The 22,558-nt window shown below is 41.2% G+C and overlaps 2 protein-coding genes across 2 annotated transcripts in view; one reads left to right on the plus strand and one right to left on the minus strand.

Moving 5' to 3' along the window:
- HSPBAP1 (HSPB1 associated protein 1) overlaps nt 1–2,221 on the minus strand; it is a 32,895-nt gene extending 30,674 nt beyond the window's left edge. The window contains exon 1 of the mRNA XM_042827042.1: nt 2,127–2,221. Coding sequence (XP_042682976.1) covers nt 2,127–2,163 — 37 coding nt within the window. The 5' untranslated portion in view covers nt 2,164–2,221. The remainder of the gene's footprint in view (nt 1–2,126) is intronic.
- Nucleotides 2,222–2,433: 212 nt separating this feature from the next.
- Nucleotides 2,434–22,558, plus strand: part of SLC49A4 (solute carrier family 49 member 4) — a 61,173-nt gene continuing 41,048 nt past the window's right edge. Inside the window, exons 1-2 of the mRNA XM_042827043.1 lie at nt 2,434–2,794; nt 18,502–18,595. Coding sequence (XP_042682977.1) covers nt 2,434–2,794; nt 18,502–18,595 — 455 coding nt within the window. The remainder of the gene's footprint in view (nt 2,795–18,501; nt 18,596–22,558) is intronic.

The following is a 22,558-nucleotide window of genomic DNA, read 5'->3' on the forward strand; positions in this document are numbered from 1 at the left end:
AAATCTCTTTAGCTACATTATAATGAGGTTAAAGCAAAAAAAGATTTCCCCACCCCACATATTACAAATGTCAGTAATGAGAACAGTAAAAATGTCACCACACGGTGAAAAGAGTGAAATTAGCATATTTGGAGAAGTATTATGCCCATGAGTGAAATAATGCAATCAGCTAGCTGCAAGATAAAGCTAATTTGGTTTCCAACAGTTTATCAACAATGCACTGCTCCTTTACATTAACAAATTTAAACAGTACCATATCCTGCAAACAAGAATAATTCACACAGAATATTACGCTGTGTTAATTAAATAGCTGGAACAGAAAAGGTCAGGCCATGACTGAAAGATCTGCGTATGGGTTGTAAAGCTATGAGAAAGATGGAGCGATTTAGAATCAGGCAGTTAAAATAAATTATTCAAAACATGATTAATTCAATAGTAAATAAACCGAGATTTTCCAAGTCTATTTTAATGCCCCCTTTCTTTTGTCAGTTTCTCAGAAACCTCCCTCTCCTGCTGGCTCATGCGTGAGCCAAAATATCTTTAAAACTGTCATATGGTGAAGTGACTTAGATAAGTTATCAAAGAATTAACCTGCTTATATTCAAGTTTTCATTTTTCTATGCAGGTATTGGAGGCAAGAGGCACGTTTTGCAGTTAAAGAACACTGCAAAGCCTCACCTTCCTTATTTCTGCTACTAGAATAAACAAGACATCACTATAATTACTACAGTTAATTGAAAAATGTCCAGAGAAAAACATTTTTTTACTTTGTTTACTTCTGCAAATGACAGCACTTTGTCTTTGGCACGATGCCACCAAATCAATTAAATTATAGTAGTAACATGGCCATTTTAAATTGAGAGAATATTTTGGCATGGGCTGAACTACACTGAAGCAGTAAAGTATAAAGACTGCCAGGCAAAACGGGGAATTAATCTGACTTGGAACCCCAACACACTGCGGAATACACATCAGTCATAATCAAGGCTGAACCTCATCCAGTATTTTTACTGTATTTTATTTTTGTCACCATAATTGTACACGCAAGCCTAAATTTTACTTTGCATTCATTTTACATTCTTGTTATTTATTTGTGCATAAACTTTATTTTCCCTTGAAAATATCCTGAAGTTTTCTAGCTAAAACCTTACTTTCATTTTGATCACATTTCTGATGATTTCAGCTGATACTCGTTTCCTTTTCCCACTCTTAGTGTTTGCAGCTTCTAAATGGACCCGCAGTCGAGCAAACAGAACTAGATGGGCTAAACAATATGCAATGTCTGTATGTTTGGGTTTTCTGGAGGGGAGGGAGAAGGGTATTTATGGGAATATGTGGTTTTGGCTGCAAAGTCGTGGGTTGGGCACGATGTCTGAATTTCAATCATGTGCTGCCAATGTATTATCAGAATTACAGCATTAGCATTGCCATCTAAAACCAGCCTGCGTGGGTCCCACCATTTAGCTCTTCCCAATTAAGCACACGGGCATTTATCAAACCAATCTTTGTGACAGCATTCCTACGCGAGCCAAACAGAAATACGTCATTTTTTAAGGGAAGACGAAGCATTGTGCAGCGTATGAGCCATTAATTTCATGACAAGTGCAGATGGTAGATATACAGATAAATACTCATACAACCTAATTAAATGAACATACACTTCGGCCTATTTAAACGATAATAGTTCCTAATGAGCTCAGCGCAGCTCACACGGCCATATATTCATCTGAATTCTCTTAAACTGGATTTATGTGCAGGCAGTAACCGAACCCTGGTGGGGTTTTTATTCCAATCCAGTCCATAGCTGATTTTTATCCTCTTCATTACAGCACAGCTCTGACAGCTGCGAGGCACAGACACCCATTTAGGTGCGCTCCATCCATCCCGTGCACTTCTAGATACTAAGAGGCACAACCGCAAAACAGCCCCCTTCAAGCCTTAACGCACTCGTCTCCTGGAACGAAACAAAAGGTTACTTGGAACCCTGCGGTGCGAGACGAGGCCGGGCCTTCCGCAGTAACTGCGGGTTCGGGAGCCGGGGCACAGCCACCAGGCCTCAGCAGACGAGCTAACTAAACCGCGTCTCTCGCCCAGCAGGGCCGCACCCCGGGCCGGCGGGCACCTACCGGGCGCGGCGGGGCCGCCGCTGTCCGCCTCGGCCATAGCCGTTCAGTTCCCTTCCGCACCGCCCTCACCGACGGCCGAGCGGGCCTAGCCCGGAGCGAAGCGGCCCCACGAGGCGTCCCCCGGCCGCGCTCCCCTCCCCGGCGCCGCTTTCCTCCTCCCCTCGCCGCCGGAGGAAGGAGGCGGCCGCCGGCCCTCCCCGACCGCGCATGCGGCTGTGCCGGGCCGGGGCAGCGCCGCCGCGCTCCGGGCTTCAAGTGCGGGCGTCCCCGGCCCCCTTCCCTCCGCCCCGGCGGGCCGCCCCGGCAGATGGGCTTAGGCTGGAGCAGCGCGGAGGAGCGGCAGCCGCTCCTGCGGCCCCCGCCGCCCCCACCGGCAACGCAGCGGCGGCCGCAGCCTCGGGGGCCGGCGGGGGGCCCGGCCGTGCCGGTTCCCGTTCGGCGGTTGGCGCCGGCCGCGGGCCGCGTGTACGGGCGGCGGTGGTTGGTGCTACTGCTCTTCTCGCTGCTGGGCTTCTCGCAGGGCCTGGTGTGGAACAGCTGGGGCCCCATCCAGAACTCGGCTCGCCTGGCCTTCGGTTTCAGCGGCTGGGACATCGCCCTGCTCGTCTTCTGGGGGCCCATCGGCTTCGTGCCCTGCTTCTTCTTCATGTGGCTGATGGACAAGAAGGGTGAGCGCTGCGGGGGGCGGCGGGGCCCGGCTGCTGAGAGCCGCGGGGCCGGGCGGGCCGGTGAAGGTGGGCGAGGTGACCTCGGTGAGGATTGATGCTCCAGGGGCATCGAGAGTGCTGCTTTAGGGATGCAGCACGTGCATAAGTGAGTCCAAAGCAGTTTGTGAGGCCGGTGTTCGGAGATGTTGCAGAGCTTGGAGCTTTAAGTTCACGTGGAGATGTTGGTCACTTTGCTTTGGCGTGTGTGCAGGTGTTTGCCATGGAAATGGTGGCATTCTGTGTTCATTCTGTGTTCTGATAGTCAGCTTTTAGGTTTTTGCGTAAAGGTGTTTGTTAAGGTAAAGTTAGCGATAGAGTGAGAGGGAATGGCCTCATGTTGCACCAGGGGAGGTTCAGGTTGGATATTAGGAAACATTTCTTCTCAGAAGCAATGGTGTGAGGTATTGGAATAGGCTGCCCAGGGAGGTGATGCAATCACCATCTCTGGAGGTGTTCAGGAAAAATGGAGATGTGGCACTGAGAGACATGGTTAGTGGGCTGTATTGTTGGTAGGCGGACGGTTGGACTGTAGATGGTCTTAGAGGTCATTTCCAGCCTCACTGGTTCTATGATTGCGTGATTTGCTCTGCTGTGAAATGATGATTCTATAGTTTCATAGAATCTTAGAACCCTTGAGGTTGGAAAAGACCTCTAAGAACATCTCATGGTGACTGCTGCATCTTGATAAACTCATTTCTATTTGGATAACTTCTGCATGACCCCTGGAGTTTGTGCCCAGTCATCCTAGGGATCACTGAGGTGATGAGACAAAACACACGTGTGCAGGTTTGAGCTTCTAGGCCTAAATCCGCAGAAACGTTCAGTCTTTTAATTCTAGTTTAAATAGATCCCTATCAGGAGATGCTAAGTGCTGCTCATTCTGTTTATGTAGGCTTTAATAGCTCGTTTGTGTGTAGTGAAGGGAGGGAGAAAAGATGTAGCAGAGAAGGCTCATGCTTTGAGGTTGGAACTGCTTTTCCTACCGTTGAAGTGACACTGGGGGAATGAAATCTGTTGGTCTGAAAACACATTCTCCAAATGAGTCCATGGTGGCTCTGCTGCCATCATTCAAGCAATTCGAGCTTAAGCCAACAGTGCCTACTTAGACATTGCTGTGTAACAGTGTTGTTAATTATCTTGAAATTCAAGTTAGTTATTTTATTTTCTATGATGAAAATGACAGCTCTGCTTGTGCTGTGAAGGAAATGAAACTGAACTTGAACTAGTGCTGATGGAGGAGGCTGGATGTTAGGTAAAACTTCTCAGAAAGGGCGGTGAGGCTGTGGAACAGGCTGCCCATGGAGGTGGTGGAGTCTCTGTCCCTGGAGGTGTTCAAAAACTTGGAGATGTGACACTGAGGGATGTGGTTAGCGGGCATGGCAGGGATGGGCTGATGATTGCTCTAGGTGATGTAAGAGGTCTTTTCAACCTTTAATGATTTTACAATTCTAACTGAGTGTGCATTTTAATTTATTTTCTATGGAGTTGATTCTGATTGATGTTAAAATGCTGGAATATCTTAAATAATTGCCTTGTTATTGCTTTAATTCTGCAGTCAGTGGAGATACTCATATGAACTACTTCATTGCTATTGCCATGTTGCTGTACTTGTTGCAAGATTTCCATTTTATAGCCTTCATGGATAATCTTAGTTCATTGGTTTCATGCACAGCATGTCCTTTGTGCAGCAGCAGGTTTTGTGGGGGCCCTGTTGCATGTCATACAGTTTTTGGAGCTGCTGAAGATTCCCTTGGAGAATGTAGTGCTTTCTCCTTATCCTGATGGAGTGAGGAGTGCCAATATGCCTGGCTCTGCACCATCCCACTGGTGCTGCCTCATCAGGAGGGGTAGGATGTGTGTCCCAGAAGGAGCAAGGCTCTGAGGCTGTCAAGTTGACTGGGTGTGACCTTGCAAGAGCAGTATTTCACTTGCTTAGGGGTACAAGTGCTTGTCATTATACTGAATTTACTCTCTGTACCAAAAATATAGAGAGACGGCACCATTTACTCTCTGGGCTTCAATCATCTGTCATTGGAGTTAGCTAGTAAGGAAGCTGTCAGGAAAAAAATGTATTTGTGAAGTGTCAACATTTAAAACCTGGCATGTATCAGAAGTATGACACTGTGGATGATGCATGTCAGGGTCTGTGAAAGGAGGTTCTGCTTTTAGATAGTCCTGTGCTTCACAGTCAGAGGTGTATCTACCGGGTATCAGTACAGAGCTGCCTGCTGTCAGAGAAGTGAGTTGGTGTTACGATGCTTCAGATCGAGTCCAAAAGTGTTTAACTTCTTGGTTTTTCACTTGTTTGGTGTAGCATATAGCTTGAAATGGAAATCTGTTTCTTTTTTCCCCCTTTTAATTGAATTCAAGTTGGAAGGTTGAATATTCTGCAGTAGGCATGTTAACAGTGTGACTTGTAGAAGTCTTTCTTGTGGGATTTAGCTGTAGCACAGCTTTTCAGAGAAGCATGGGGTGTTCCTGGGAAGAGAGGATAGCAGCATTTACTTTTAGTAAAAGATGTGCTGAACAAGCAACCATCGTTACTGTATTTTGGATAGTAGGAGTCTGAGATGCTCCCATTATGCTTTTTTGGTTTCTTAACCTGAATGGGCTTTCTTTTTTTTTTTGTGATCTCCTCCCTCTTGGCTCACCAGATGCGTTCTGTAGACCTGTAGTGATTTCCTGGCTCTTTGAAAATTGAGAGTGAGTTTTCACCTATAGTGATGGTCTTCATGAGACTGCATTAGCAAAATACAGTCTGAGCAAATTTGGTAGGAATAGACGAGCTTCTGTGAAGGGTGATAATGCAGCATTTTAATGAGTCTTCAAAGCCTTAGCACTCGCATGGTATTTTGCTGGGGTGTGTAAATTGAAATAGCATTTGCAGTGTTGCCGAGCTCATGTTCTTAGAAATGCATTACCTTTCAGACACTTAGCAGGGCTCACAGCTGGAAGTTCTTTGGGTTTGAGCCCTGTTCCCCTGCCTGAGTGTACGCCTGCACCACTATCCTCTGCCTTGGGAAGCTGGCAACAGCTTTCCAAGCTCTGTTTTTTAGGGTGCTGTCATAGGGGCAGAGGTGGTACTCATAACGTTTCCCGGTCTTGGACTGGGCTGGCTGTGTGTTGAAAGGAGGAATTATGTTTGCTAATGTCATTTTTCAGTATATGCCATTTTGCAGGAGGGGGGTTTTTATTGTTCTTGTTGTTTTGTTTCTTGGTAAAGAAAGGTCAAGAAGTGTGCGTGCAGCGGAGCAAAATGTCACATTGGATATGTTTCCTTTAGCAATAGCATAAGGGAGCCCTTTTAAAATAATCATTATCTTCAGAGAATCAGTATGAATTAAATCAAATGGGAAATGATTTCAGTGTGTTGTTGGATGGACCCTTGGTGTTTACAAGATTAAAATTAGCCACAGCTTGTCACCCGATGCTCGAGTGGTTAAGGATGTTTTGTGCCTGGAGTATTTCCTGGGAACTCTGAACACATGTACGGGTCCATTCGGGTGTTTCTGTCTCTCAACTCCTCTTGAAATCTTAAGCTTAAATACTTGAGTTATGGATCTGGTCTGCTGGTCGTCTTATGAGTTAAGTTCATAGTCACAATGTGAGACACAGAAGTAATATATAATATCAGTCTTCATTATGTTCCCGTGTAATCAAGAAAAGGCAATGAAGAAGGAAATAATTTATGATAATTTACATTAAACTAATTTAATAGAATGGTGATATTTTTCATTAACTTTTGGAATACAGTTTTATCTTGTATCGAGTTTGAATAAACGTTGCTTATTACTGGTAAAAGTGAAATGTAATTTATTTCTTGATCCTTTTTTTGTGAAATGGTATACACTTACATGGGTTGTATAGATATCCTTAGTAGCTTTTTTTTTTGCTAAAATTAAATTTGCCTAGTATTGTTATCCCAGTGATTAAATTATAAAATGGAGAGAAAATTTCAATAATGTAACTTCTTTTTTTTTCTGGTGGAGATTGGCTTTCATTTTGAAACCATTAATGTTTTGACTTATATAAATAACTCTTCTTCTTCTGAATATCAAGCTCCTGATTTCTCTGCTGTCTCATATATCATTTAGGTTTCTGGTTCTGTCCTTTGAAGCTTTTGATAATTTTTACTTCTTTCACCAGGGAATTTTGAGGTTAAATCCTTTAATACAGTCTGACAAAATCGTAATGAATATTGAATGAGAGCAGTAAATCGGGCTTTACTCATGTAAGAAGGTCTTAATAACTGTTCTTTGTACAAAATAAGCTACACGCGGTGGACAAACAGAATTCTGTGTAGCAGCCTTCATACGTGAAGTTCCCGCATTGTCACTTTGTGCTGCATACACGCAAAAGCTGATCTGGCTTTTAGGGCATCCAGGGTCACTGGAACAGAAGAAAGAGGACTTCAGGTGAACATCTCCTCCCTGGTCATCTAGGGGGTGTTTGTGAAATGCCTTCCATTTTTGAGTGATGTGGAGCTGAGTACGGGGAGTAAGCAGGAAGCAGTTCCAGAGGCCGTTGGATTTGCAAATGGCTCAGTGAAACCAGCAGATGGGGAAGATTATCTTTCCATCAGGCGTTTCCATCGTGCTTGGTATCTCAGGGTCCTGATCTGTTATTCAGGCTCTCAGGCCGTGTGACAGTAAATACAGATTGGAGCATGCTGCTACTAATTTCAAAAAGTTGCAGCAGGTCTAGTTGCTGTTAGTCTCATATCACTGTCAGTGGGCAATGTGAGATACTTTCCATGGTGACACTTGCAACAAGGTGCTGACTTTTCATGGCAGTACTTAGAGTTCTTAATGTTCCAAGTGATCGTAAGTACATGGATTCTTGGAGAACAGAAGGGCAACAACAAGTGACTCATGAGCCTTTAAAGGCTTTCAGACTTTTTAAAGTCTGGAAGTTTTCATCTCTGGCGAAGAAGCACATTTTCAGCTCTCTTTCACCATGGTCTCAGAAGTAGACTTTTCTTATCTCAGATGTATGACTGCAAGATATAGAGGCAGTATTTCAGAATGACCGATTTGATCATTCATAGGTCAAATGTGAGCCTCGGCTAAGGATTCCCAGGATAAGACTGGGTGTAAGATTGTAAGACTTTCATGTAATATGGTCAGATCAAGCTAAAAAGGATTTACACACTTTGAGAATAAAAATGGTTTATACAGACACCGTGGTTCTGGGTGGTTAGTACAGCCTACAGGAAACAAAAACCTGTGGGAAAGCTTATATATAGCTTATATATGGGCAGAGTGATAGAGATCCAATAGAAAGGAACGCACAGTGTAACGGCATTCAACTGAAGTATGCTTAGGTTACAAGGAGTATGCTTTTCGGGAACTGATTCTACTTAGTAGCTTTTATATTAATGACAGAGGTCTTGTTGAGGCCAACAAGAGCAGCAGAAGGCTCTTCTGGATTTAATGGAAGCTAAATGTGAATTTAGTGCTTTTGCCCTGTTCTCTCTCGCCTCGTGGAAATGCTCTACTGCATGGTTTGAGCAGCATGTGTTTCTTTGTCTCCTAAGCAATACTGATCCAAACCTGTCAAATTCTGTGAAAGGGATTAATTTTCCTAAACTAACAAATCTTGGAAGGAAGGAGATGAAGTATTGTTTTTCTGTGTGGAAAGATGAAAGAAGCTATTAAAGAGCCAAGTGTAGGTAAATCCCACTAGAGTAGGTATTTGATCGGCTTGATTACACAGAACTTATTTTGATGAGTTGCTATGTGTGCATGAGTCTGTGTAGATGTGTTTTTTCTCTGCACCATCAGAAGAAAAGGAAGACTGAACCCAACTTAGTATTTGTTGCTTAATTTTGTGTGCTGTGGCTACAGTGAAAGTCCACAGAGCATTTGTGCAAGTGTTTGCAGAAGTGAGGACTCATTAGAGAATTGATTGGCCCACCTTCATTGGAGTGAGACGTGCTCCAAAAGATCACTTGAGATACAGAGTGATTAGCAACCTAGAGTGGTTTAATTAGGATCTGATGAGTTGTATTAACTTGACACCACTATGATTCATCATAGCAAAACCAGCTTGATTGTCAGCACCACTTCCCATGCTTCCTGATGGGCTGGATTGATTGGCAAGTATCAATCAGAGCTGCAGGCAGATTTCCTTTCCTGGAGGTATCTTTCTGTTGGTATCACCCCAATCTCTGCTCTGTACCATACTTCCACAAACATTTCTCTTTATACCACGACCCTCAAAGCTCCTATGCTCTTTGTTCTCTTTGCATGCTTTGTGGCTGCTGCAAAGGTGGCAGGGAGAAGGGAGTAGTGTGGCTGGGATATGAGGAGAAAAAAAAGAACGGAGGCAAAAAGAAAAAGCATTCTGATTATCTTCCAAATGAGTGAGAGACATGTTGAGCACAACTTGGCTTGCCAGCAGCAGACACGGGGGCTAAAGGGTGCTTGTAACATGTCCTGAGTTCTCTCACAGCCACAGATCAAGAAACACAGCTTCTATGAACTTGCTTCAGATTGGGGAGTCTCTTTAAATATAAATGCCCTTTTTTTCTTTCTCTTTAGCAAGGTCCCAGTGCTCTGTGTTGGCCAAACCTTAAAGCAGGATGCAGCCCAGTAGCGCCATGCCTGCCAAAAGGGTTTGTTGGGCAGTTTCTTTGCACTCCCTTTCCCTGAAGCCCTATGAGCATGACCAGCTTGCTGTGTTCCCTGGGGCCCCTCAGATATCGCAGATCTGTGCCTGCTGCTCTGCCAGAATGCAGTCCTTCCCTTTGGTGTGGTTTTAGGGATGAAGGATGCATAGCCACATGACAGCGGTGTGAGCTGGGTGCGTGTGGCTGCCCTGTCTGGCTGTACTCTGCTTCTGGAAAGAGTTCTCTAGCTGGGACAGAAAATGTGAAAACACATAATGTTGTCCTCTGTCACTTTTTTAGTTATAATCCTAGGGCAAAGGAAATTGTGGCTTGCTTAACCATTCTCTAATTGGTCACATTCAGAGCTCTTCTGTCATTTCCTGCTCTGTTTTTGTTGTGTTTTTTTTTTAATGCTTCTCACATGTGTGTGCTTACTGTACCTCTGTAGTCATGCTGAAACCATAATTGTTATGCAGAAGCATATGATCAATGCTGCTTCTTCAAAAGCTACAAATTAAGCTTTCTCATGCAGATTTATTGTAGGGAGGATTTTTAGACTTCTTCCTCTTTCTAAAGCTGGAGATCCGTGTGACTCAGCTTGAGGGAATGATGTGTTCTGAAAGTGAGAGGTCTTCTGCTTTTTGCAAAGTCTGCTGTTGTCCTGGAATACAAGCTTTCAAATCCAGCTGCATCTAGAAACATTTATTACGATATTTTTCAATGTTTGGGGAGGTGGAGTTCTTAAATTGTAATTGATGAATGACAAGAACCTAAAGAACTGATCAGGAGCCTTTAAAATGTAGTGAATTTCAGACCTGCTACAGTACCCCAAACAAAAGGCATCCTTTGTGGTGATCTTAGTCAGAATTATTGTTTGTGGTCCATTCAGATGTTAAAACATTGAATGTGCTCACACACAGGGAAGTCAAATGCTGATTCCAGCGACCTCCATGCAAACACAAGGGCCACCTAGATATTACATTGTCAAGGCTCTTACGTCTCTTCATCCTCAAAGCAGAATGGCAAAGAGCAGAAACTTTGCACTTAGCATCCCGCTCAGCAGATCGGCTGGGTGGTATTTAGTGTGGCTGCCAATCCTTGCTGCTTGGGTGCTTCTTGCTTCTCCGTCCTGGCAAAGCAAAATGCCTCAATCTCTCAAAATGAAAAATTTCATGCATCATTGGGTGGTACGAACAAGTGCCACTAAGATAATGACAGAACATCTTCTGTGATAGATGTGTACAAGAGAGCCTTTTTTTCCTCCCTGTCGCCACAGGTAGGGCTCTTTGGTTAGCTGCATGGTAATTAAGCCTGCTGTGCAATTGGGAGTGCTTGAAATGAGTGGGTAGAGAAAAGACAAGCTTTCCTCCCCCTTGTTCAGTGCTGAAATGGCTTAGATTGTCAGAATTTGTCCAGGAACACAGCAGTGAGAACTGCACTGAAGGCTTGTTATCTTGTATGTCCTCTTGACTTGTTAATGAGCATCTATGATTTAGCTTCAAAGTTAATGAAGAGGTTTAGCCCTCCAACTACATTGCTACCTGTTTGTGTCTGTTGCTGTGTGCCCCTTTATGTATACACTATGTATATCCATACACACCCCTTTATGTTGCTTTGCAGTTAATCAAATGGAAGGAACTGATTAAATGACTCACCCATGTCTTCATGCCCCAATAAGTATCGGGGCTGAGAACAGAAAGCTGATGGCTGAGCTGAAGGAGGAAAGAAATGTTTCTATCTGAGCTATCTGTAGGTTTAGAATGTGTTCAGTGCCCATTTTTATTGCATCTAGCATCCAGGTAAAGAGCAGACCTGACTTAGCAGCTGCTGTGCTACTGGCTGTGGAACTGGCTCCTGTTTCTGTGTGCTTGTAGTCTGGATAAATAAGGCAGAAAGGAAAAGTGAGTGAGGAGGGAGGTGGCGCACCCAATTTGAGAAGGCACGTCGGGAGGGAGGCAGGTCCCACCGTCCCATGCCAGTGCTCTCCAAGGTGCTGTGCAAGGGTTAAGAAATATTTGGTGCGCTTGGATGAGCTGTGGGTGGAATGAGGACTCTCTACAGTCAAATCTATGATATCCATAAACAACTAAAATAGTTGGCTTCCTATGGAGCCAAGAAACAAAATCAGGAGGTTTTAATAACAGGAGGTATGTTAATAAAGAGGCTAAAATCAATTGTGAAATCAGTGTTTTGATCTGGAGATGAACACCATTCAACTCAGTGCTGTATTTGTCTGTTCAGGCAAAAAATTGGTCTCTGACTGATAGATTTTATGACATTTTTACAGACTTGTAATGCAGATTTTTTTTTTTTTTTAAGCTGTTCCTTATGCTGTTTGTTTTTGCAATATAGATGTTAGGAATTTAAGATGTTTCAGAATGCTTAGCTGACATATGGGAGGAAATTTCAATACTTGTAAGTTACGCATTTTTATACTGGAAGCTCAGATCAAACTCATTCAGTTCTTAAAACCAGGATTACTTTATTTGCTGCACCAAACTTCTAAATTGCTGCACAAAGTCTGAGGAGCTTCCTCAGAACTTAGAGTTCTGAGTTCATGGCCAGGGTAAGATCCATGTTAGTGGAACTGAAGAATTAGTCTGTAATTTCCTCATCAACTTTTTAGGGATTATTAATATGCTGGAATAATTCTAAAACAGTGTGGGTCCACTGAGCACAGTATCACACATCTTGACCTCATGGATGCAAATGAGAAAAAAGCACCATATGTCCTCTTGGCATGGCTGTGACTGCTTGTTCTTCCTTCTAACAGGTGCAGTCAAGTTCTTATATCTAGAGTAAGGTGAACAATAACTATTCTTATACAATTCAATGAAAGTAGAGGGAGGGGGGAGGGAAATGGAGATACCATAAAGCAAGAAGAGTCATTACAGTATGAGTCGAAAAGGAGCGGTGTGGTTAGAATGTCAATGTGTTATCTTAGATTCTTACCAATCAGAACACACATAAAGATGGTGCAGCTTGGGAATTGGGAAAGTGGTTGTGTGATTGTCGTAGTAACTCTCAATTGCATAATATTTAGCTTTGCTTCTCACAGTTCTGTCCTAGCATTTTCTGCGTTTGCTTTAGTCATTACATTTTTAGCTGTTTTCCTTGACGCTGACCATTTTCTCTCTGAAATACTTGAGTGGCCAAATTCTGTACTTCGAGTCTCTTAATTTTGTTGGGATTTTTCACAAGACGCTTATAGTCTTATCTTTAGGTCAGAGTTTGCCCCCACCCCGTTGTGTATTCCTGGTTGACAGGGACTTCCCTGGAGGTTCTCCTTATTGCTGTGACTTCTCTTCTGGCATGGTGGCTCGTCTGTCTTTTTGACTGACTGCAAGATCTACATTGATCCCAAGGAATTATTTTACTTGAAGTTGCTGTATTCATACCTACAGAGTTTATTTGGAAAATGTACATGTGATGAAACAAATACATTTACAAGAGATTTCAAACTCCTCCTAATAGCCTGGATGTCTGCTGCTGCTGGTAGATTTTGCTAGAATAACTATAAGAAATCATAAAGAGAATTTTTCCCTCTGAAGATCTTTCTCCCATGTCTACATTTGAAGAGAGTTCTAGTACATATTCTGTCTGGGGATCAGAATGTGCCTACTATTTCTGTCAGACAGGAATTGGAGCGTGGTGTCTGGCAGAATCTCTTTGCCATATCATCCTACCCTGAGAAGTGGAACTGGGCTGTACTGTGGGATTCATATTGGAAGAAGTCTGTTTGTGTCCTAGATGAGGCTGGGTGCGGCTAAATGTAGATTTGGGTCCAATTTGGTACGAGTGGGTCGAATATGATTGAACTTAGTGCTTACTATTTCATACTGGAACACTTCTGTCAACTGTCTCGCAGGACACATGTGAGTGAAGTTCCTGAGAGTTTGCTTTATTTCAATCCAGAACAAGTCCTAAATTGAAGTCCTAGACCTTTTTAGGCAAAATAGGATGCTATTTTGGTGGCGCTGCATTACGCCAGGGAAACAGATGGAAACTGTTGGTTTCAGTTTGGTTTTGAAAACACAGCTTATGAAGAGCAGGACATCAGCACCGTAAATGCTTATGAAAAAACATCCAGTTTGTGCATAACAGCACCTCGTGACACTGAAGCCATCAAACTAGGAGCAGTTTTTGATGACTTAAATATGACCTTGTAGTTGTTCTCTCTCGCTAGTTGTCTTTGCGATTAGTTTCCAGTTTGTAAAGCTTTCGAGTGTAGGTGATGGTGTTCTTGGGAACGTTTGTTTTCACTGAGTTTCCAAACGCAGCTTATGCCCATCTGCAATCAAGTGCTTTTGTGGAATCTACATTGGGCCCGAAATACTGATTTTTCTTTTTTCAAGTTTTGGCCCATTAGCTAAAAGGAAAGACTGGGGCCACATCTCTGCTATGAAGTCTTTTTATGCCAATGTAAAGCTGCTTTTCTTTTGAGAATTGTACTGCTTGTTGCAAGGACAATTTTTCTGAGGGAGGATTGCAGCTGATCATCCCCATTGACATTACTCAGCTTCTGGCGAAGTGCAAGCACAACAGAAGTTTAGTTCACTGTACTTAGCAGCAAGGTACCTTTTGTTATTACCTTTGGAGTGATTAAAATTGATAGTAATAGCCTTGTGAGAGTAAGTGCTACAGCAATTAGTGTAATTCTGCTGGAATGTCATTTAAAATGCAGAAATTTCTGGAGCAGTAGATGAATGTGAAGCAGGGTCTTCTGTGCTCTTCTTTCAGAATTGCCTGATGAAGTGAGCAGTTTAACCCAGCTTTGTTTTAATGTGGATAAACCCATGAGCCACACATTAAAGAGGAAAAGAAACAGACCCTTCCTGCAGAATGAAGCATTAGTATTCAAGGAGAAAATGCTCACATCTTAAAGAGGATGCTTGAACAATGAGGAAGGTGTCTGGACAAGACGTACAAAAACAGTTCCACGACCAAAGAGACACTGTGGAAAAAGTGGAGCTCAGTGCTTTATTTGCTGAAACCAAAGGTAAAAGTTACTCCATGTATGTTAAATTCGTAGATGGGAAAAATGCAAGATCTCTTGATTCTTTTTTTTCCCATTAAGAAAGGCAAAGCAGGAATTTGTTTGAAAACTGAGTTTGCTTTAAATTGGATAGAAAAGTCCAATTTAACAATGAATTTCTGGAATGGCATTTGAAATTGATGAGTTGTTCATTTCTTGATATGTGTTCATCAAGGCAGAATTGTCTTTTTAGGTTGCCATGCTTCAGCCAGAACAGTAGCAGAGCACCTGAGGGAATTAAAGTGCTGCATGTTGTGTAAGGATGGATCCCTCTTGCTTCTGGCCTGATCTTTAGAAACTGTGGAAACGTGCAGTGGGCTGATGTCACTAGCTTGTAATTGAGTGTTGCTGTATTCTCTTTTCTTCAGGACTGATTTTAGTGTCTGCAGCTGAAGGAAGGAAAACTCTTACATGTTAATGTGTTTGAGACGTGGGCATAAGAGGAATCCACTTCAGCTGTGCTGGGTGGGGTCTGAATTTTGCAGATTTCCACTGGCTTTCATTAGGCTTGGCAAAAAGGTGAAACCTGTTCTGCACACCTAACTGGGGTTTTTCCCCAAGGTGAATGATGTTCCATTAAAAAAGGGGAAAAGCAGGCAGACAGTGGCTGCCATTAGCGTGCTGCTGTGCACTAAAGAGTTTTGTTCTCTCTGGCTGTGTAGTGCTAACCAGCTCAGAGTGAGGATGTGTGAGGTGTCTGCTGCTGTGGGACAGCAGAAGTAGAAACTTCCTCAGTTTTGACTTGAGTGCGAGGCAGGGTTTGGCTTTTTACAGTCTGCCAGTCTCATTTCTATGGCATGTTATTGCAGTGGGTGACAGGCGTGAGAAGGAATGGTCATACGTCTCAAAAGGCAATTAACAGTTGTTAATAATGTTCTTTTTCTGAATGACAAACTGCTAATTTACAGCTAGCATGAGAAGCTTGTTGTAGCTGTGCAATATCTCTAATCTAAGTAAGTTCCTTACTAAACCGGGTATAGCAGATCGCTTGCTGAGATCCATGTCAATAATGCAGTGTGGGAGGAGATGTGTTTTCATGTACCTTTGAATGTATCTTGAAAATAAAACGTGCTGGAAAAGTGGTGAAAGATGAAGCACCCCTATGTTAGCTATTGTGGCTATTATAAAAGCCAGCAAATTCAGTGTGGGCTGCTGAGTTTGCAAGGCAGACTGTTGTCAGCTGCAGGATGGTTAAGCAGTTAAACAGTATTGATTATTTCACTCAAATACCAATATACATGTTTTTTTTTTTTAATTACTGACACCATTTTTGCTACAGGTTTTCTATTTACAGTGGTGGCATTTCATTGCAGAGAGAATCCATTTTGAGAAGTTTCTTCTTTTTCCAGCTACATGTCAAATCTGTGATAGAAGGGGGTTGGAATCTGGATGATAGATATTAAGAAGATGTAGCCCCTCACCATCCATTAGCAGTTGCATGTACAGAGGAAAACTAGTAAACTTAATTATGTCCACTCAAAATCTTGATTGTGCGAGTTCCTTAGATCTTTTACAGGGGAGAAATTGCAGGGTTGGTGGGCTTTCTTTCCAAGCTTGCTTGGGTCACTAGTCCCATAGGGCACAGTGCTGTCCCAAAACACTTTCTGGTTGCCTTTTGGAGTAACACAATGTTTCCATTTCCAAATGTGTTTCCATTACATTCCAGCTCAGATTGACAGCCACTGCAATGTTCAAAGCAAAAAAATACTTATAGTTCTAGACCTATGATTAAAGACTGATTCCTAGGGTAAGATGGAGGTTATATTCAGAGAGTTAAAATGTGAAGCAGAATAAATGGGGAAGACGTTTGGAGGGTAGAAATCATCATGTAATTAGCAAAAGAAATGCCTAATATACTGCTTCTGAGACAGTCATTTTTTACTTCTTCATTTTTGTGTTATCATTGTCAACATGCTTCTTTAACCAGAGGAATTTTTAGATGTATCTGCATGTTAAGGTGAAACAAAAGGCCAAAGAATAATCTGCACGATCAAAACACTGAAAAGTGACACATTACAGCGTATAGAATTCTAAATGAGGACTTGAAAGAACATTTGCGAAGATGAAACGTATCTTGATTTTGAGGCTTTACCTGGTAATTTTATTTTAAAATTACATGACATCTAAGGTTGACATTAAAGATAAGCCTGGAGTCAGCGCTGGTGGGAAATTGTGACATCCAATTTATTTTTCACTGAATGGTGTGCTGCTGAGTTTTGTGTTGTGTGTTTTTTTTCTTTTTTTTAATAAAACTTTTCTGCAGATATAAAAGAGAAGTTTTTTTGTTTTTTTTAAATGGAGAAAACAAATGCTTTTGACTGAGGAAAAACTCTGTACGTGTCCTGTGACTAATCGGGTGATGTAAATCTGTGATTAATGTTTATCTACTGCTGTGGCCTGAGTTGCACCTGGACTGTGAGCAGCATACTATCAGGGCATTAGTTAGGGCTCTGTAGGCACGCACACCTGAAAATCCAGTTTAACAGCAACGTGTGCTGGCTAAACATAGAATCAAATAAGTCTGGGCAGGCACTGGGGAACCTTCAAGGAAACAAGTATTCAGGGCCTGCAGTGCATTGCTGAGGCATTAGGGGGTGTGAGCTGTCACGTTCCTGTCCTTAATGACTCAGCTGTCCCAATGAAGAAGTCATGCTTCCGTATCAGATTCTCTTTGTGTTGTTTTGATTGCCCTGCTTGGGTTGTGTGAGAGAGGAGCTGGCTGTGGTTTGTGCCGTGTCCACACGAGGAGTTGTGTAACACTGAGTGAGGTTTGCTAAGAGCTGTTGCAATAAAAGCAAAGTTGCATTTTTGGTAAAATGCATGCCCTAAAACTCCAGTAAAATTTGCAGGAGAACAATATGTTTAATGTGACTGTTGGATGAATTGTATGGAGTACAGAGTCATTCACATACTGGGAGCGTATCTGAAAATTGGCACTTTAGAGTCATAATCATATGTCTGTATTATGTGGATCATCATAGCAAGTTGTTCTCTTTCTGTCTGTGTTTTGGGTAGCTCTTAGTCTTGCCTAAATGTTAGAGATGCTATGTATTTGTTAGCGTTCAGTTATGTTACGTTCTGCTAAGAATATGGGATCCCTGCATTTTCTGCCTGCTGGTGTAAATTTGTTTCTAACTGTATGACTTTATAAATACAGACTGTATCAACCCTTTAAATTGTACACATTTACTCTTGGTGTTTCCCAGTATTCTGGAGGCTCAGCTCCACAGTTGACAGTTTTATTTCTGTTTATTGATGCTGGAAACACCTCAGCAGCAGCAGTAAACTATTGGCAAACGGAATTGCAGCACTGACATGAAGTTATTTCTAATCTGAGTGCTCTTCGCTTTAGAATTGTGGTATGAGGAGAAGAAAAACATATTCAAGGAATCAGTCGGTTGTAGCTTTTTTCTAATGCTCTGTATTTACAACCTCTGTAATTTGAACGGACTGCAGCAAAAACTTGGCCTAATTGCAAAGACTGCAAAAAATACTTTCTTTTTCCCTCCTCTTCTACTGAATAAATAGATATTTCTTCAGAATGAAAAGTGTATTTGCTTTATCAGAGAAAACAGCAACAGTGCTGTATCTGTATCGTTAAGTGGCTGGAAGAGAACGTACAAATGTACTTTGTTTCTCTGGATCTACCTAGATTTTACACATTGGGGGATATTCCCTGATGCTTCTAATTGCAAAGCAAATGTTGAACAATTTGAATGATATGTCTGTTGTAAGTTTTCACTTCCTGGAATGTCTGTAAGATTTTAGGTACGTTCCTGAATGGTATTATGCCAGGAATAAGCCTTTAATTCTAGTGCATCACTATGGAAAATAACACAGAATTTTGTTACGTATCTGTAGTTTGTATCAGCACCAGTGTTTATAATTTGAAGGAATATGCATGAATTAACGAGTCTACATACAAATGTATATATTTAGACACATTTTTGTCTTTTTTTTTTAATTATTTACCTTTAGTATTGCTGACTTAACCTGTAAAATAATTTTGTTTTTTCATTTTAGGTCTTAGAGTGACTGTATTACTAACATCATCACTCATGGTTTTGGGAGCTGGCCTAAGATGTGTTCCAGTTTCAGACGTGGAACTAAGGAAGAAGTAAGTGAATTATTTATTTTTAATATGCATGTTTTATACTCCTTGTTAATGTGATTTTTGCTGCTGCTACAAAGAAACGTTAGCACAGATTTTCTGTGTGAAGCTGATATGCAGAGTGCATGTTGTGTGCTTGTGGGCTTACACGTTTTGTACCTTCTAATACTGATTTTTTGTAGTCCTTGTTCTGCGTGGTGTGTGAAGATCAGAAAGGTCTTTACAAACACGAGTTAATTAAGCCTCACCCACACCATCCTGCATAACTAAATTTGTTTTGCAAATGAGAAAGCAGAGATTTAGAGAGAAGTTCGGAAACTGGCCCAAGATCCCACAGGGAATCACGCCACAAAATCCAAAACTGTAATTTATATGCAAATAATAAATAATTAGTTCATGTTTCTCCTACTGGGTGTATGAGATTGTTCAGTGATACAGATGAATTTATCCAAAATGGCCTGTTCATACAGTCTATTCCAGACTGCATTCCAGAGTAAACTTGTACTTTCTTTGGGGCTGGAGCAAATACAAGCATAGTATACAAGGAGATTAAAATTTGGTTTGCAATAGAGACAGCTTCATTCCAAACAAGTCAGTTGTCCTGCCAACATACCAAGCCTGGGAATCTATGGTAAGTATAGGAGTCTCATCCTTTCTGTGCAGTGATGGAATGTGGATTGCTTGTTGCTCACGTAGCGTGAGAAGCCGAAAAACAAAAAAGTGAGAGGAAGAGGGAATAAAGGCATTGACATGTTTTTCTTCTTCTTTAAAAGTTCACTTGTTATGCTGGCATAATATGCAAGTGCTATGGGGAAAAAAAGCAACAACATCAAACCTTTGGAAGTATTTTTATGTGGGTTGACTTTTGTTTTTTGTTTTTTGAGGAAGGATATGGTCTATGCATCTTTCTCTGTAGAAAACAGATCATCAGATTCATGCTGGTTTCTCTACATTTTCAGTAGTGGTAGCAACAAGACCATTGGTTTTTCTGAAGGATTTTGAATTCTTAAGACATAACCACCATGACGGAGGTTATAATTTACTTGTACCTAGAATTTGTGTGTGATGTTTTGTCACCTTTGTATTATTTGTTATTGCATTTCTTTTTCTTCTCAGTGTTGCTTTACACTGAACATCAGCTTGGAAACCATTAAGGCGAGAAAAGAAGTACTTGGTGTGATGTAGATAGCAGGTGCCTGGATACCATCAGTAAAACAAAGAAAGAGGTTCAGAGCACTAAGAAAGTGATAAAAGCATTTGTTGTAAAACTAGTTCCAGTCAGCAGTAGCTAACTAGTATGTAACAGTTAATCATATTGTGATGCTGTTCACAATGACCCTTTAGTAAAAAGGTGAAAATGTAGTGTTATGGTGGGCAGGAAGAGCTGTTCTCATAGGACTCTTATTTTGCCTGTCCTTGAGATGCTAATGCATGCTGACCATGAAGTTCATCAGATCTGAACAGTCTCCCATTATGTATATTTCAAATGGGCCAGGTAGGTTAAATGCAGTGAAATACAATGTCTTCTGTAGCTTTTCATTTATCAGTTATGCTGAAAGACTTGTGCTGCCTAGCCTTTAGCAAAGCAAAGATAAAAACTGTAAGAATTCAAAAAGAAATTGCCAAACAATGTATAGATAAGAGACATCACTTTGGGAATGAGAGTTTCTACATGCCTTTAAATCTTTAAACAAAGTTTTCCATTGTAATTGCTGTGAGAAGATGTGGAAGAAGGGTAAAATAAATGTTTAAGGAGAAACATTCAAGAACAGCTGCTTTAACTGGGGAAAAAAATCCTGTGCACCGTGTAGAGTCTGATGAGATGTATAAAATATGATGGTACATTTTACTGTGAACCATTAAAAGAAAAAAAAAAAAGAGCAGAATCCTGTTGGAAAAGGGTACTTATTTCATTTATTCATGCTGTGAAAATATGCATCATTTGAAGCTGAAATTGTTAAAATCGCTAACTTAGCCTACTGTCAAAAAATGGAGATGTTTGTAAGAATTGTAGCTCCTCCTGAGGAAATAGTTTGAACTCTTACACAGATTTATAAAAAGCTACAGAGAATTAATTATTACTTACTGTGTGGAACAAATGTGTGGTTTTTCTTTATTTCTTGAGACATTGTAAATAACTGTGCACACTGTGCGATAGTTGCATTGTTTTGAAGGCTAAAACTGGCCAGTTTTCATTAAATACTAACAAATAAAATAATATTTTAGAGAAAACCATTATTGCTGTATGCTTTAACAAAGATTGGCTTTTATTTGTAAGGTGCATATACTTGAATATGACCTTTTGAACGTTAATCAACTAGTCAGACAGACAGGATCCCACAGAAGCTCATGTCTGAGCATCTCAAAAGCCAGCACAACTGAAATTCATTTAAATGCTTTTGCATGTTTTGTGATGTTTTCCTTCAGTCCCTGGGTAATCTGAAGTAACATAGAGAAGGATTTTCCTGGGACAATTATGTCAGTTAAGATGCATAAAATTACAAGGAAGTTCATGAAGTTTGTCAGTTTTATTTAATTGTTTTTCTGCTATGTGGCTGTCTCTGCTCCCTGCGTTCTTGTAATTTAACGTTGAGGAGAGCTACTAAAGCCCACTGCTTATCAGAGCAATCGCAGAAGCAAGGAAATCACAGTTAAGGCTGACATTTAATCCTCACCGCTTTGTGCTCCTTATCTCATGCCGAGCTGTAATATCTAAATGTGTTCTTAGGCTCCTTTCTAGTCTGTAATTATTCTTTTGGCTCTTGCGTGTAGGAGCTAAGACTACCTCCAGCAATCAGAGTCATGTCTTAAAAGCAAACCTTCATTTGACTTCCATTTATAAGTGTGCGACTTGCATAAGGGAGAATTTAGGTTGAACATTTGAGTGTATCTCTTGAAGCAGCAGTTCCTTATGGTGAGTCCTTGTTCTCTGGGAATCCATCCCAGAACTGCTTACATTCAGGGAAGGCTGAAATGAACGTGTATGGCTAGAAGTGGAAGTTTGAGCCTGTGTCTGAGGTTAAAGAACCAACCACTTCTTGAACTGGTAAAGTCCCTCTCACATGCATATGATTTGTTTGCTTGGTTTCCTCCCAGTTTGCTAACCTTGCAGGTTAGTGATTGTAACAATCAGACAAGGAATGATACAGAATTTTTCTCATCTGCTGTGCGCATCTGAGCTTGCAAAATTGGTGACGTATGTGACAGTGAATTTGACTTTTTAAAGATAAAATTAAAAAATGAGGACTCTAAATTCACGGAAGGCCTCATTTTGCCACACCTATTTTTTCAGTGTATAGTTGACATAAAATTAACACAACTTGGAAAGAAAATGGATGATGAAAATGGATCAAATTGTAGAATTTATGGATTGCCTTCTTCCCTTCTTAGGAGTTACTGAGGGCATTGCTAATATGTTTTGCCTACATCTTTCGGTCCATTCCTTTCCTTTCTGAGTGCTTCTTGGCACTAAATGAATGTTTTCATTGGACTCTCGTAATTTGGTACTTTATCTCAAGTAGTTAATAGGAAGCCATTTTTAATAGACAACATTGTTCCCCCCACGTAACACTGAATATTTATTACACATTCTGTATTTTAGAATAGTTTTACACAGCAATCTAGGACTTCCATATGATTGTAGAGCAATAAATCTAGGTAAAAGGCTGTAAGATCTACCTGTGAGCTGGAAGAAGGTAATAAACGATGAAATCAGTCCATAGCCCCATAAACTGCTGACTCTTAAGACACTCCATGTAAGATGTCTTAAAATGTTATGAAAGACAGGATAATTAAAGACATGGACATAAAGGATGACATAATTTGTCATTTGTATTGAATATATTAATTAAGAAATTTATCAGAACTTAGTATACTGCAGATTAGTAACCTTCACATTAGATTTCACAATACAGAAGTATTTGTCAAAGACCTTGAGTCAAAGCACTGTGAGAGTGCTCTTTGGTAATA

The sequence above is a fragment of the Centrocercus urophasianus genome, unplaced genomic scaffold, assembly GCF_019232065.1.
Source record: "Centrocercus urophasianus isolate 14NV4802_14NV808 unplaced genomic scaffold, USGS_Curo_1.0 seq_28, whole genome shotgun sequence".
NCBI classification, from domain to species: Eukaryota; Metazoa; Chordata; class Aves; order Galliformes; family Phasianidae; genus Centrocercus; species Centrocercus urophasianus.